The sequence below is a fragment of the Orbicella franksi genome, chromosome 1 (assembly GCF_964199315.1).
Source record: "Orbicella franksi chromosome 1, jaOrbFran1.1, whole genome shotgun sequence".
NCBI lineage: Eukaryota > Metazoa > Cnidaria > Anthozoa > Scleractinia > Merulinidae > Orbicella > Orbicella franksi.
The window spans coordinates 26,158,245-26,175,039 of NC_138145.1; the positions used below are offsets into that span (position 1 = coordinate 26,158,245).

Below are 16,795 nucleotides of genomic sequence, written 5' to 3' on the forward strand. Positions count from 1 at the left end.
TATTTGGCTCTTCTCGTTTATCAAACGAAGAAAACGTTGAAATTTTCTCTCACGTTCAACAACTTCTAAGAAGTGTTCAAACGCTCAGTTTTAATCTTAATGTTAAATCTATATTTTAAGAGGTATGGTGTCGTCCTTGCATAAGTTAAATGAATGAATAAATAAATAAATAAATAAATAAACAAACAAATAAATAAATAAATAAAAATACATGATATTCCATTCACATACGTACAGTAAGCACATCTTTGATTGAGAAACTCCATAAAATACTTAAACGACATCCCCACTTAGCCCCAGGCCCGTAGCTGCGCCTGTTCGAGGACTTCGAGATACTTTCAGGTTAAGGTTGTAAGCACCGCTTAGTTTATAAGCTTAAATGACAACTTTTCCTGCGTTCTCTACACTTGAACTCGCAAAATCCCTAACGTTTTATCTTTCTCCAGCTTGAGAAGCTCCTGTTTTGGAGTCGGGAGCCTCCACATAGGTTTCTCGGCTTATCTTTGGTACTTGCCCCCTCGAACTGTTTGCTAACAGATTCGGTCGTATCGAAGAGTTGCGAAATGACGACCCTTTGAAGGTAGCAATTACACGCGTTTTAAAAATTACAAAAAGTAACGACCCTTCGAAAGTTATTTTGATAGATGGCTTTGTTCTGGATGCCATCATCTCAGAAAGTTGTTTTCTTTTCCTCTGTATATAAGCAGAAGCATATCACATGCATCTGATAGTCTTTCTGCTATAAGTTAAAGCTTAAGCTTATATTCAAAACATTATTTTATTAACATAGATCGGCGCTAGTTCATGTACAGGTTTTAGCTTCCGTTAAATCCGCAATTTGAAAGAGAGGGGGGTTACTTTTAATTCGCAACTTTTTAAGGCATAATCCTACCTTTAAATGCTGTTCTTGTCCGAGTCCTTTGCTTTATCCTCCTTGATAGACCATATTCTATTTACTGTTCTTAACCAAAATTAAAAGACGTTGAATTTATAGACTACAGCTGTTTTTGAATATGGACGAGTTGTTCAGAAGCAGCCGCGAACGCCCCAGTTTTGGCGCGAAATCGCGCGAAATGAGTTGAAAAGCCCACCAAAAAGGCCACGTTACGTTAAACACAGACAGCGGTATTCAAAGAAAATACACGCGCTTCGAAACAAAATGGCGGATGACGAACTGGTGTGCAGTGTACTTCTTGATCAGAAATACGATTTTTTGGTAAGAATATTGGAACTTTAGGTGAAATTAATACAATTATGAACTGAAGACTTACTATTAATGTGATCTGGCAAACAGGTAGTTGTTTCAAAGTCAATAACCATCAGAGAACTTCGTGCAGAAATCGACAGTGTTGCACGTGAAGTGTATCCCGAGTCTAGGTTGGTTGTTTATTTTGTTTATAATTCTGTCAATTAATGGTACTTTGTGGGATGTGCACCGAGAGAGGCTGATCTTGATCAGATAGAACGATTCGCTCTGTGCCATATACAAAAAGAAACGATACAAAAGACGAAAGCTTATTACAGCTAACCAATGACTCTTGAACAAAGAAAGTGCAGTGGCTATTCCCTTGTGTACCGGTACATGAGGACACATTCTTTAAGTCTTATGTTTAGTTTCGCAACAGGCAGCTATTTATTATGGTTTAATTAATTGATTATTAAAGGTTAAGGACAAAGTGAGTTATTTGGTGGGATTTATGACTGAATCAAAGGTGGACCACAAATTGGGTGGGAACTGTTTAGGTATAGGTAGGTAGGCTGGGTTTGTTTATACACGATATGTCTAAAAGCCAAAAGCTTGTGGGGTCATGTACAATTCATTACTTCGAGATATTATTTAATACATACACACTGTAAAATGCAGTTTTACAATACATTATAGCTAATGTGTATGTTGTAGGTCAAAATGAAATTCAGGTGAAAATGAAATTCCTTTGTCTCTTAACCCTAATTATTCATGGATCGTGAATAATTAGGGTTAGAAGACAAAGGAAACTGAGAATCAAACAAGGTTAAAATCATTTTAACCTGACTTTGATTTTGACTTACAACGTGTATATTAAATAAAATTAAATGAAAGTATGAGCCAACCTTCATTGTAGGTCTGGCATGAGCCCTGTTTGGGGGCTTTTGAACATAACCTGTCTAAAATCAAACCTTCCATGTCACAATTTAGGAAGCTCCTCACATTGCTGTCAGAATTTTAAAACAGGTCATGTTTTCCGTTGAACATTGTTTTACCAACATCCATGTTGATGTTTAAGAATTTTGCCCCAAGAGGGTCTCTGAAGTGGCGTGCAGGTGAACAAGTGAATGATCATTTTATTTCCACTGTTTTTGTTTGGTCTTTTGTATCAGTTCTTATGTACCAATACACAAAGACAGAACCAACGACCTAGATGTTAAAAAATAGCCAGTAACCATCTTGTATATCTATAGGACCTATTGTGTAGGTGATTTAGCATGGTCACTGCATGAGCAATTAGACAAAAAGATGTCATATCCTCATATCAAACATTATTTTGTTTCTCTGGAAAGTGGAAAATGCTGGTACTGAATGCTTGCTCTTCTCTTATATTTTACAACTTTATTGTTATTTTCTCAGCATTCAGTTAATACATGTACTGTTCCTTCCTATAATTTAAACAGCAGTGATACTGGTAAAATTTTATATCAATAGTCTGGTTTTGAATGTGATGGGTTTTTTTCAGGGGAGGACAAGTATCAAGGGTAGAAAATGAGAGAGGATCAATAGTGCCAGACAGATACAAAGTGGGGAACGTTCTTCAAAATGAATGTAGAATCATCTGTTATTCATCAGGTAACATAGTTTATATGTCTACAGATTAGTATGGTGTAGATCAAGAGACTAGCTAATTAATGTATAATTAAGATCTAAGGCTCAAAAGGCTCTTAAAAGTGTTAAATATTCGCTGGTAATCTAAATGTTTTGGGCTTAGCTCTTCTTCAGTGGGTTTCCACCTACTGAAGGAAGGCTAAGTGCGAAACGTTTAGATTACCAGCGAATATTTGACACTTTTCAGAGCCTTTTGAGCCTTATATCTAATTTATTTAGCGGCAATGTCACATCATTTATCTTATGAGTTTTTTTGTTCTTTCCTACTAATTAATGTATATGTTCATAACAATCATGATTAATTAATGGTAATGTTTCTGGCCCATTACCCTATGGGAATCACCGATAAAAGTCAAGTCAAGTCAATTATAATGTTCACAATTTCAAGCTAAAAAAAGATATTATAGAAAGTTAAACACTTACTAGAAAAATCTGAATCATACATAGTTGAGGTAAAAAAAAGTAAAATGTACTGGTGCATGTAATTGTTGCTTTTGGTGTGTTGATAGATTGCTGGACATAAACTTAGCTCTTTAGGAAAAGTCCAGCTACTTTCCAGGCATACCATTCCAAGAGCAGAATCCAAAGATTTTCGTGAAACTTTCCAAAGAGACTTCTTTACCTTTTGTCTCATTTTCCAAAGTTTTCAAGCTTTTCATTGAGTGAAGAGCCTCCTATGTATGTATACTTTTGGCTAATTATCCACCTTAGAATTTTCCAAATATTTCTCCAAGATTTTCCACAATCTACTTTTCAAAGCTAGTGCTGCAGCTGTGAATGAAAATACTGTGCAATAGAAGTGATAGGGAATGATTTAAATTTAAATGGTGATACATAGCAATATTATTGTTGGAAAGCTGTTCATTGTCTCCTAGGAAAGTGTTTACTTATTCCAGTGCTACCTACAGCTCAAAGATACATTTATGCATGCAAACAGACTTCATTATGATGATGGATTGATCCAAACTAGCTTGTCGGAGGTAGGCAGCGAGACAGACCAAATTAATGTTAGAGTAGTGTTGAATATTTTCAGTCAGTCTAGGTGTAGGTAGAATTGTCAGTAACAAAAATGGACAAATAACCAGGAGCTAAACATATTGAAGAGTTAAAGAGCAGAGATGGCACTATGTTAAGACGACTCGCCTACCACTATGCAGAAGCACAGATTTCAATCCTGGACCCAGCGTCATAAGTGGGTTGAGTTCGTTGCCTTACTCCAAGTGATTTTTATGGGTTCACCAGTTCTCCTTCCTCTACAAAAACCAACACTTATAAACTCCAATTCGATCTGGAAACAGTGGAGGAAAAATCTCTCCCAGTGAGATGTACCACTGCAAATTCCTATTGTTTATTTATTTATCTGTGTTTTTTTATCTATTTATTTTTTTTTTTTTTTCAAAGAAACCTTTAACCTTTCAGCCTTTACAAATGATGGAAATGACAAATTGCAGAAATAGTTAACATTAGGTTTTACAAAGCAGCACAGGTGGAAAAACTGGATATCTGACAAGAACATCACTTTGTGATCACATTTTGCCAAGGTAGTTTACCAGAATAGGATTAAATTCTTGTCTTTTTTGTGAACAAAAAAGTATAAGTGTCCTGAAAAATACTTGAAAGAAGCTAGAGTGTTGGTTTTTATTGTACTTTGTACCATTGATGTACCAGGTTGGAAAGAGAAAGAAAATGTGAAAAAACTGAGATCACAGCAAGTACAAACATCAGAAACTGCAAGAAACAAACCATCAATTACAAACAACACATCTAAACATAGGTTACTGTCAGCAAAAAGGACAGTAAGTGACAATGTTTGTGGTTCAAATGAGGATATGTTGTCTGCATCAAAGTACAAGAGTTTATTTACTATGCCAGAACATTGTTGTCCGAAAAGGAAGGAAGCCATAGAGATGTCAGCATGTAAAGTTGCAGAATGGCTTAGTATTCATGATGTGTCATCAAATGTTGATGCCCAAGACAGTCAGAGTGATGAAGGAACCATGGAAGTAGAGAGTGAGTCTGAAGGTGAGATTGATGGTCTTGGTATGAATCAAGAGGTCTTGAGAAAAATGTAAGAACAAGTATTTTGTGTTGATAAAAATGTAATGCAATAATAATATTTTCACTGTGAAATTCTATACGAACATGGAATGATCTGATGTTGTTTTTTGACAAACCTTACGTTTTGAAAGGAGCAAAGTAATTGGCAACTCTTATATTCTAGCAATGTAATGATAAAAAGTGGCAAGCTATCACTGAAGAGACTGTTTGGCTGACTACGTGTAGATGTCAGTCTTTTGATTCTTTATGAGTATGTGTATTTGTGCACATATGTCTTTGTGAGTTTGGCTGAATCTACATTCCTTGGAAAAAAATTGGTAGGATTTTAATTTCGGCAAAAAAAAAGTGTCAGAAAATATTACCGTGTCCGAAATGTGTAAGTGTCCAAAACTTTAAGCATCTGAAATTTTAAACTTGGAAGTAGCTGCAAAGCTCTTAGTTTCCTTTATGTCAGGCTTTATGGAGCAAACTCTAGTTGAGACATGACTTGACAAATGCAACCGCTTGATAAAATGTGTGTTATTTAATTTCCTCGTTGGTGTATTTGTAAAACCTTGAGGCTGCAGTAAAACTACATTGTATCCTTTTCAGTCTAATTTATGTTTTGTAGGTGTACATTTAGTTAAGCTATATTTGTAGCGAAGTGTCCTGAATTGTTGTGTGAAATTTGTCCAAAATTAAACATCCGAAATAAAACGGCTGAAATTTTAACATCCAAAATGTTTTGCAAGTAATGTGTATCACACATATATTTGGGTGTCTCTTTAAATCTTGGTATGGACTGTGGACTGTAGAACATATTGAAATTCAGTCTATACCACTCATCTGTTGATTTTAAGGCAGAGAGTTTCTTGCCTTGGTCAGATGACCACTCTTAGGTATTTTGTCACGGCACCTTACCTGAGTTTCATGTATTAGTAAGTGGTAATTCAAATTGTGGTAAATTTTACACATTGATTCCATGTTGCTGTGTGTCTGTTCAGTATTTAGTATTCAAATGCTGTTCTCTGATTGGCTACGCTACTCACTCTATTCTGTGATAGATAGTGAGTAGCTTTGCAGTGTGCCCATATTAACAAAATGACAGCTACTTCTTGGCATTTTCGAAGTGTCTGTGAAGAGGATTTAGATAAAGTTTTGAACGACTAGCAGATTTATACTAAAACAATTAGATTATTCGCTCTTGATTTCTATGCGTGATAGTTGATTCGGGCTGTGCCCTCATCAACTATCATGCAATATAAATCTTGAGCTGATATTCTCATTGTTTATACATCACAGATGAAGACAAAATGTGGTAAGAACAAAAATGTGGTACACAAGCCATGAGCCACCGATGTTCTTACCAAATTTTGATGTCTTCTGTGATCTGTTACTGACCAGACATGGCAACATGCAATCTATCTGTTTCATATAATAAAAAAACAAAAATGTTGTTGATCTCATTGTTATGTTTATCCGCCAATAGATCATAAGTAAGAGGTTAGAACCAATCAAAATGCGTGAATTTTTTGACTTATTATAAATACAAATACACACAACATGTAGAATAGAACATTCTAAATGAACAGGCTAATGTGTGCTCTGGCCTAGTAAATGTTAAAGTCTATTTTTGTCACCAGATTGAGCTGGTATGGAAATGGCTAGGACTATTTTCCCTATTTAATGAATACTGTCGAATGAAATGCCTGGGATGTGAAAGGAAATAATAATTAGTAATATTTACATTTTAGATTAACTCATAGAAAGTGATATATAAAATTTTGCTGTCTTGGCCTTTTGGTGATTTCTATCTATATGTTGTTTCTTCGTGTATGCTGTTTCTTACAAGGGGCATTTCACTGATGTGAAATTTTGCTACTAACTTTGTGCTTCAAATTGATATAAATTTATCAATTTGAAGCACATGAAGGCATGTCAATTTAATTTAATTGGTTAATGATGTTCAAATAGGGAAATGGTGTGGCGAATCTAAGGAAGGGACCAAAGGCCCTTCTCTTTAATCATCACTCCAGTGCCCTCCCCCATCTTCAAGAAAGGCATCTTAGCATCCCTGACCCCCACTCCCATCTTTTGAAATTCTGGATTTGCAATTAACAATGTTCGATGCAGTTTGCGATTTGAAATGAAACTTTATTAGATAACTTTGTATTTTTTGGTCGGTCATTAATATTATGGCTTAAAAGTGCCATGAGGAAAAACCTTTCTGAGCATTAAATATTCGTTACTGGTTTTTTTTTTCCCATCCTTTCCAGTAATGCAAATATGGTGCAAATGTAGTGTTTGTAAGGAAAAAGTGAAATCCAGTGACAACGTATTTCAATCGATAAAATCTGATTTCTTTTCAATAGGCGATTTGGATGATGGCGTCATTTGACTACAATTACCACAATCCTTCACTTTTTCTGTTTCTTATGCTAATTAGGGCAGTTGTTATTTAAGGGTCACTGGAAATTCAAAATTTAAATCCTAGGGTTAAGATATGTAGCAAAAAGTTTTACAGCATCACGTAGAGTTCACATGATATCACTGTGCATGAGTCTGTCCCTTTTTTATTGGAATTGTATGGCATCAAAGTCTGGTTTTCCCAAAGAAACGCTTTGCTCTGCGTCATCTTTTCACCGGTGAAAGGGAAAAACACTAAAATGGTCTATTTTTTAACTGTGCACACTAAGAAGTGTAAAGAAATGCTTATTCTTATCTTGAGACTGTAAGGGGTAGGTGCTTCTCCAGTATCTTACCTCTTGTTGCAGTACCTGTAATAGATAGTTCTTTTATGTAAAGAGGTGTTTGCATTATACTTTACAGGTAAGCCTAAGCAGGTGGTAGGCAAAAGAGTGCCGTCAATCAATAGGAAAGGTGAAAGTGATGATGATGAAGATGATCATGATGATGGTAGTCATAGTGAAGACAAGGACAGTGATAACGGAGATGTTAGCATGGTGGAAAGTCTGAACGACCGTAAACAGGCAACTGCCGAGACAACAACTTTTTCCACACCAAAGGGTGTTACTGCTAAGAGGGATGCATGTGTTTCTGTGTCAACAAGTAAATCTAGGAGGAGAGCAGTTCACTGCGCTAGTAAAAAGAATGAAGTTCTTAGTACGACATCACGTGGCATGCAAAGCAACCTTCCCCCCTCAGAGAGCGACAGAGAAAATCATTCTGCAAACATCAGTGATTTGCCATCTTCAGCTTGGAATCTTCCCAAGTGTCAGATTAAAATTAAAAAGTTACCTATTTGTAGTAAGCATGGAAGAAATTGGAAAGTTGTACAGTACAAGACTCGTCATGACATCAATACGAGGCATCAACATGGAGATGTCGTGTGTAACAGAGGTAGTGAGGATAATGGTGAGCACAGTCGAGTAAAAGAAAGTGATTCTGCAGTGCTTCAAAAAGAGGTCCACCCTTCCACCATCAAAAATCAGCGAATACAGAAAACGAAAAACACTAGAACAAAAGACTACTACACATACATTCACGGGGACATTGATAGTGGGGCAGAATTAATGAATGATAAACGTCGGAAACTAGTGAATTCGTTATCAGGAACAGTAAAGAATCACTTGGATTCTAAACACGGAATTAACAATAGATTTCCGAGACGAGCAGAGATACGAAGAAGGAGCTACGTAGAGACGTTAGCGCAAGAAAGCTCCAGCGATGAGCATGATGATCATGGCGAACTGTTAACGCGAAACAGGGAAAACAGTCATGGTGTAAAGAGAGGTCTTAGGCAATCAAGTCAGCCTCTACTTGAGGACGCGACCACGAAGAATGCTAATGATAATGATGGCGACAATGATGAGGATGACGAGGAGAGTGATGAAGTAACACCACATAAACACAAAACTCGTTTAACTGTTGCTGAAGTTTATGGCGATGAAGGTCGCGATGAAGAAGATCATGTAATTCCTTCTCCAGCGAGTGAAACTGCCATGTCAGAGCTTGACATCCAAAAGGGAGTTGGGTGCAAAGAAAAGGGAGAAATATCCTGGAAAGGAAAAGAAATTCCAACGAGGGGTACAAACTCAACTGAGGAGTCTCGAACGCAAAACATCGACAAGCAGATTGAGAAACAAGTTAGTAGCGAAAAAGACATGGGAAGTCCCCCCAGACAGCGCAGAAGTCCCAAGAAAGATCTACTGTCAAAGAAGAACTTGTCACCATCGAAATCGAAAGGTGCCGTAGAGCCATCGAAACAGAAGACTGATGATACCATTGAGCATGAAACAGGTGACAACTCAGGAGAAAGACAACTTTGTAGAGCAATGGATGAGACTTCTAGATTAAGTACAGTGAGGATGAAAGACAAGTCACCTTCTAAAAGACCAGTTAATATTGAACTGTCAAAAGGCAAGTATTGTGCTGTTTGTATGGATGAAGCTTCTGGTACTGTCGTCGAGGAGAGCCGAGAGTCAGTGATTGATAACAATGCTGAGTCAGTAGGAAACACAAACGATCGTGCCTCTGAGGATGAAACATGTCAAGAGAGGGAAGCAAACGACATTTCACAAACAGACGAAGAGACAGAAGGCGAGTTCTAATTAACAATTAGATTATTCGCTGTCGAAATCGAGAGAGAATAATCTAATTGTTTTAGTAGAATTTTTACTTGAATCCAATTGTTTTAGTACACTGTATAATTTAATGCTTTTAAAAAAATCACGCGGACTGAATTGTAGTTTGGAATTTCCTGTAGTATACTCGCGCACATCAGGTTTTTCAACATCGTCTAGTTTTTTAAAGTCACGAAACCGTGAATGACCTTTTTTTAGTCCTCTCGGGAATTAAATTATCTATTCGTATCTAAATGTTTTCCGTAACTTCCAAAAAAAAAAAACAAAACAGAAAACGTCGTTATTTCGCAGACGACCTCCAGCCACTGCATTCTAATGGCTAACAGTATACGAGTAGCTCAGCCAATCAGATTGCAGCATTTGCATTAGTATACTAGTAGAATTCTACTAAAAAGGAAGAGAGTATTACTTCGAGCTGAGTAATTTTATGTGAAAAGAATCGATAATTTTGTAATCATTCATTCAGGTAACGGAGGTTTGAATATCTGATCTTGAAGTGTTAACCATGCTACTTCTCCGTTTACTCCTTTGTTTTGCTGTCGAGAGGCAGCGAGGCCGAGTGGTTAGGGCGCCGGACTTGAAATTCGGAGGTCGCAGGTTCAACTCCCGCTCTGACCACTAAGCTGGAGGTTCTTTCTCGGGAGACCCTAATTCCACTCTTCGGTCATGCTTGTAAATAGCCGACTGGTATGCCTCCAACCAGCTGGGATTTCTAGGCCTGTTATGTTTATTTTAAATATTTCTTTCTTTCTTTGTTTCAGTTTAAATGGCATGCCTGAGAACCAGCTACAACTAAGCGCATCGAACATTATGAACATTCAACATTTAACAGTTTACATGTTTCTATTTTTGAATTTCGATTGAAAATATATCAAATACTAGAGACAGTGTTTTATCATATTTCCAAACATCTCATTAAGAACTTCTTTTCGCATCATTTTTTCCAGCCCTCTTTTCGGTGTCCAGAAATATGATAAATCACTGCTCTCATGCAAGTGTCGTGCAAAAAGAACAGAATACCCAGGTCAGTGCTGGGCTCAGGGGGACTTGGTCTAGAGGGCAACCCACTTACTATTTAGCCACGGTGTCTTCCATACACCGACACAATAGATGCAGGGTAGTAGCCAGAAAAACATATGACTGAAGCGATGTCCATATTAGTTAAATACCCTTCTAAGGTATTTATAGCGTGGTTATGACGACTATAAACAACAAAAACGAACAAAATGACTGAGGCAAGTGCCTCGGTTTGCCTTTTTCCAGCTACGGCCCTGAGATTGTGGGGCAGAGTACAGGTACAACTGTGTTAAGTTGTGATGTATGTTATTCCTTTTCAGGAGAGAACAACGAATCAACACCAGTGTATTTGACGCTGATTAAAAATGGAGAACAGATCGCATGGCTGAAAGAGATTGGCGGAGAGGCGGACAGTGAACAAACGGGAGACGAGTACGAGGATTTTATGAAACGTCTTGAAATGTCGGACTGTAACATGACATCGGACGAGAGTAAACGATCAAAGGCAGAAAACAGGCCACCTCTATCAAGTGACGCAGAAAAAGAGGGTGAAAGTCATGAAGAGATAGAACAGGAAGATGAAGAGTCACAAAAGAACGGTGGAGGAAAACCTACCAAGAAGAAAAAGAGATCTGAACAAAAAAAGAGGACACTTGAGAGGAAGGAAGATGTATTTGAGAAGAATGTTAATCGAGAATGTGTCAGTGATAGAATAATAATGCAAAGTAAAGCAATGGAAGAAAAGGTGGAACTGGAATTTACTTCAGAGGACTGCAATGAAAAGAGGTCTGACCGGAAAAAGAAAAAAGTGGAAGAGAATGAAAAAGAATTGGTGGAAAATGTTAATCAAGAAAGTGTGGGTGAGAAGCAAATATTAGAAGGAATTGTGGAACATGGAGTTACTTCACACAGCATCATTAAAAAGAAATCTGAACAAAAACAGCGAAAACTGCAAGAGAATGAAGGTACACTGCAGGAAAATGTTAATGAGGAGAGTGTGAGCGATGGAAGAATATGCTCAAAGAAAACATTGGAAGGAAATGCGGAACTTACATTCAATTCACAGAGCCCCATTAAAAAGAAATCTGAACAAACACAACGAAAACTGGAAGAGAACGAAGATACACTGGTGGAAAATGATGATCAAGAAAGTGTGAGTGATAGAAGAATAATCTCAGAGAAAACAATGGAGGAAAATGTGGAACTTGAATTTATCTCACAGAGCCCCATTAACAAGAGATCTGAACAAGAACAGCGAAAACAGGAACAGAATAGAGAAACACTTGTGGAAAATGTTAATGAAGAAAGTGTGGATGAAAGAAGAGTAATCTCAGAGGAAACATTAGAAGGAAATGTGGAACTTAAATTCATTACACAGAGCCCCATTAAAAAGAAGAGATCTGATCAAAACCGTCGAAAACTGGAAGATGAAGGTACACTGGAGGAAAGTGTTAATGAAGAGAGTGTGAGTGATACTAGAGTCACCTCAAAGAAAACAATGGAAGGAAATGTGGAACCTGAATTTACTTCAAAGAGCCCCATGAAAAAGAGACAGCGAAAACTGGTACAGAATAGAGAAACACTAGTGGAAAGTGTTAATGAAGAGGGTGTGGGTGATAGGAGAATAATCTCTGAGAACACAACGGAAGGAAATGTGGAAAATGAATTTACTTCACAGAGCCCCATTAAAAAGAGATCTGAGGAAAAACAACGAAAACTACGAGAAAGTGAAGATACACTAGAAGAAAATGTTAATGAAGAGAGAGTGGATGATAGAAGAATAATCTCTGAGAACACAACGAAGGGAAATGGAAGACTTGAATTTACCTCACAGAGCCCCGTTAAAAAGAGATCTGAACAAAAACAGCGAAAACTACAAGAGAATGGAGATACACTGGAAGAAAATGTTAATGAAGAGAGTGTGGATGATAGAAGAATAATCTCAGAGCAAATATTAGAAGGAAATGGGAAATTTGAATTGACTTCACAGAGCCCCGTTAAAAAGAAGAGATCTGATCGAAAATGTCGAATACTGGAAGATGAAGATACACTGGAAGAAAATTTTAACGAAGAGAGTGTGGATGGTAGAAGAATAATCTCAGAGAAAACATTGGAAGGAAATGGGAGATTTGAATTTACTTCGCAGAGCCCCATTAAAAAGAGATCTAAACAAAAACAGCGAAAACTGCAAGAGAATGAAGATACACTGGAGGAAAATGAAGAGAGTGTGAGTGGTACAACAATAGCCTTAAAGAAACGGTTACAAAACAATGTGGAACTTGAATGTGCTTCGCAGGACCACGATAATAATAACAATATAAAGATAGCATTGAAAAGAGAAGCTGCTGAAAGAAAATGGGGTGTTCGGAGGGAGTCCGATAGTCAAGAATCAGTTGGCATGGAAACACCCAAGAAAAAAGCTCGTGAGGACGGTTATTGTGAAGATAAGCGAAATGATAATGACAAGAAAACACACGACAGAAAAACACTAGAGGGAGCGAACAACATCAGTGATGGACTTCAAGAAGGAAATCAGATAGAAATGTTGAAAAAGAATAAAAAGAAAAAGAAGGGAAAAAGAAAGAAAAAAAGAGAGTCAAGTGGCATGGAAAGTACACCAGAATCAACACCAACATCTCTCCTTGAGAAGGTTGAATCCTCACGAAGCAAAGATCAACAGGATGAATGTGTGGAACGTGAATTTGCCGCCAATGTGAAAAATAAACATCAAATATCAAACAGGAAGGCTAGGAAGGAATCAAACTGTGATTTGTTACAAAAACAAGAAAGTCTGGCTTTCATTGGCGAGAAAAATTTCAAGAAGAAAGATCGGTATTGCGAAGAAAAGCGTAGCGAAGATGACGAGAAATCAAATGACAGAGGAACAAGCAATCAGGTGGAGAAAGTGGACAGTATGAGCGAACAACTTCAAAAAGAAATTTGTGCACAGCAGAATAAAAAGAAAAAGAAACAAAAAAAGAGAAAGGGTGAGTTAAACAGTATGGGAAGTGCAACAGAAATACCTTCACCTCCGACCCTCAAAATCGTTACCAGTAGTTCATTAGATGATAGTGGCTATAGTGAAAATGGACATAACAAGTCAAAACAGCATGAACAATGTAGGCCTGAGCAAGGTGAATCAGTGCACCAGTCTCGTATATCGAAGAAAAGGAAAGCGGCGGCAAACCACGAGAAGGAAACACTGTCTGGACAAGGTTTGTTCGTATAATGAATACTTTTAACCTGAGTAAACGGTCAGTTTCTTCGACCGAGCGATGTCCGAGAGTTCGCCGAGACGAAATCGCATATTTCTTAGAGAGAGAGATCGTGAAGTATTGCCCATTGGCTGAAATTTGAAAAAAAAGATAAATTGCTTGATTTTATTATTTATTTGGCCTCAAAATTCCGTGAACATACTGTAATGATCTGATTGAAGTTTTTCAGTCATTCTCTGACTTGTCCAGACGTTTTCGCTTGAAGCTTGAAATATTTGGTTCTCATCTTGAATAATAACTGTTTTGCTCATGATAAACAGGACTTCAGACCTCCGAGCCAGACGCGGACTTATCCCAACAGAAAACAAATTCCAAGAAGACATCGAAGACGTCTTTGTCTCTGTTAGACCTGGCACTAGATGGTAAGTACAATGCACCTACGGAGACTGAGACCAAACTGTATATCAGATGATCACATTTTAGAGGGGACGAGAGTATAGACCATAATGGGAATGTTCGAAAAACTCGAGATATCGTCGCGACCTTTTCAAAAGAAACGGATACCGACGAGTTGGAAAATGTCAATTGAATCATTTCAAATCTTTCATAACGTTATAAAATACAATTAACTCTGGAGTGATACTAATCGCCTGACGCTGGTGGGCCCCACTTGTGTTTTGAATATTTGATACATGGCCATTTCCATGGTACGTGGCCTTTATGCTCCACTCACCAAGGAGCGAAGAGGATGAGTGTGATTTCCATGGTAAACAATAGAAAGAGGTGGTCGATTTGTAAATACTACATGTAGTTAAGCAACGCTTTCAAGTGGCATACCATGGAATATCCCACGAGTCACCGAGAAAATATAAGTGACAAGAGGAATAGTTCATGGTATATCACGAGAGAACTTTGCATAACTATTTTATGCCATACTATAGAAGCTACAGTGGCAACACAATCATTGCGACATACGCGCAGCGCATGATGGGAAGGTTGGATGTAGTACGTTAAATATACAACGGCTTTCCTGTATTCTGATTAGCTGTATTTTCTATGGCATGGTATGGTATGAATGCCATTGCTTTAGATATGTATCGTATTTATTTCCAGATTCAGCAGAGCAGGGGAGTTCAAACAAAGCCAGCAATCGTAAAACAGTTCGCAGCGAAGGAAGACCTGCTCACCAAATGGCAAGACATTTTCGGCAAACGCCAAAAGGATTCCTGCATTCTGCCAAAAATCGGAAAATAGCTGGGTCGACATCAACCATAGTTATCAGGCGCAAACCACGGATCAATCCGAAAGCGAATGTAGAAATGACTGCTAAAGAAAAGGACCTGGTAACTAGCGGTGTCAGTTTTCAACAACTTTTAGATGACGAGTCCTTGTGGAGCACGTGACTGTGCATCACATGATACCTGACTTTAAGAAATGTAGGAGGACTTGTATTTTCTCGGAGCAATGTAGGTCTGATGTTGCCCGTGTGGCAACACACACGACTCTTGTTTTGTAACAAATCATTCAGCTAGTTCAACACAAACAATTTTGCAGATGTTAATGTGGGATTCCACTTGTTACAGTATGGACACTTGAGCCGTAACACTTGACATTTTTTTTGGTACATTTTCTTTGGTTGACTATAGCTCATTTTCACTGTCGCGCAATTAAAAAATGAGTCAAAACCTATCCCGTGGAAAAAGCTAAGAAATTGTGATGTTGTAGAAGATAACTGAATAAGACACTTCTCCAAGTTTTAGGCTTGTGCGTTTCCCCAAACTTCAGATATTTGTCGAAATTTTTCGCAGAAATTTACAGAACCTAGTGTGAAAACGCCATGTTGGTGTACATCCGTGATACACCAATATGGCGACCGAAAAATAGTGTAAACATCCTGGAACTTACTTTGGCTACCTAGGCGAATGATTATCTGTATTGGACATTTACATAAGCACTTTTCCTAATGCTCTAACTTCTAAAAAGGCTCAAAATCATGAGATAAGTATATATTTTTCAACAAACTCGATCGTATCCTTGTGTCACGCACCTCCATAACTCTAAAATTCAAAATGCTCTGGTTTCCAAAGGAAGCACGCTATTGAGCTGTAAAATAAAGTTGTACCGAGATATAAATATACTGCCTCCTATGCCTGATGAGGATAAAAACTTTGGTGGCTCTTTAGTTTTGGATTTTAGAAAGTGATGACGTCACGTGAAAACGATCGATAGAATGAAGGCTCTTCATAGTGTCTAAGATTAGCGTTTTCACACCGTAAAAACTCTACGTACTCTTATTCAAATGAAGAGCCTATGGTCACCAAAAAGTGCACATAAAATTGTCTGGTGTTCACGGTTTGAGTGTCCTCAGCGTAAAAGAAAGCTTGGCTTTATTTTCGTTTTAATCCCCACATATAACTGAGCAGATAAACACAACCTAAAACTACTTGTTGAAGAAAATATCGCCTGCGCCACTTCTCCAATCGCATAATCACTTGTCCAAATAAGACTTCTTATCTTCAATGCTACAGATGTAACTAAAATCGTGTATTTCACTTGTAATTTCAAGAAACGTTTTCTTTACAGTTCTAAACTTCTTTAGTTGTTATCTAATTATGAAATTACTTGCAAGGTTCCCCAATATGCGAAGCAGTTTCTAACTGTTTTCTAGCACTAACTTTCAGTTACTGTGCTTAAGATATTTCATCGTCACACTCCACACATCAATTCATTTGTAACAAATCATACTGACTAGCTTGATCAGTGTTCACATTGTGTTTTTGAAATAAAAAAAAACCTTTCAGTTAACAATTAAGACGTTTTCTTACTGACGCTCCGCATTTAGAGGTGCAATTAATTCGTGTCGGGTTATCAGGTTAGAATACTATGAGGACCTTAATAATTACCGTACAGGATCAAGATGAAAGTAGTTTTGACGATTTTCAATACTTATTAAATTACTTAGTTTTAGTGAAGGTTCAAGCGGTGGAATATCATTGCTATTTGCATTTGAAAAGACTCCCTGCATTTGCCTCAGTTGCGAGCCAATTCCAGACCAATACCGAGAA

At 37.5% G+C, this 16,795-nt stretch overlaps 1 protein-coding gene across 2 annotated transcripts; it reads left to right on the forward strand.

Moving 5' to 3' along the window:
• Window positions 1-1,144: 1,144 nt before the first annotated feature.
• On the forward strand, window positions 1,145-16,706 carry LOC145499406 (uncharacterized). 2 transcript variants are annotated; one of them, XM_081478922.1, is made up of 8 exons: window positions 1,145-1,216; window positions 1,295-1,377; window positions 2,712-2,821; window positions 4,526-4,879; window positions 7,724-9,454; window positions 10,836-13,730; window positions 14,051-14,152; window positions 14,844-16,706. In XM_081478922.1, exons 1-8 carry the CDS (start codon window positions 1,160-1,162, stop codon window positions 15,131-15,133), a joined length of 5,622 nt encoding a protein of 1,873 aa, XP_081335048.1. In that variant the 5' UTR covers window positions 1,145-1,159; the 3' UTR covers window positions 15,134-16,706. The 2 variants fall into 2 exon arrangements, with proteins under 2 accessions (XP_081335048.1, XP_081335054.1); XM_081478928.1 differs by lacking the exon at window positions 4,526-4,879.
• Window positions 16,707-16,795: the final 89 nt, after the last annotated feature.

Excerpts from the sequence above, each read along its gene's own strand:
- LOC145499406 (XM_081478922.1), top strand. The coding sequence starts at position 1,160 with ATGGCGGATGACGAACTGGTGTGCAGTGTACTTCTTGATCAGAAATAC. Across the intron at positions 1,378-2,711 it reads GAAGTGTATCCCGAGTCTAG|GGGAGGACAAGTATCAAGGG; the intron begins GTTGGTTGTTTA and ends GGTTTTTTTCAG. Across the intron at positions 2,822-4,525 it reads AATCATCTGTTATTCATCAG|GTTGGAAAGAGAAAGAAAAT; the intron begins GTAACATAGTTT and ends TTGATGTACCAG.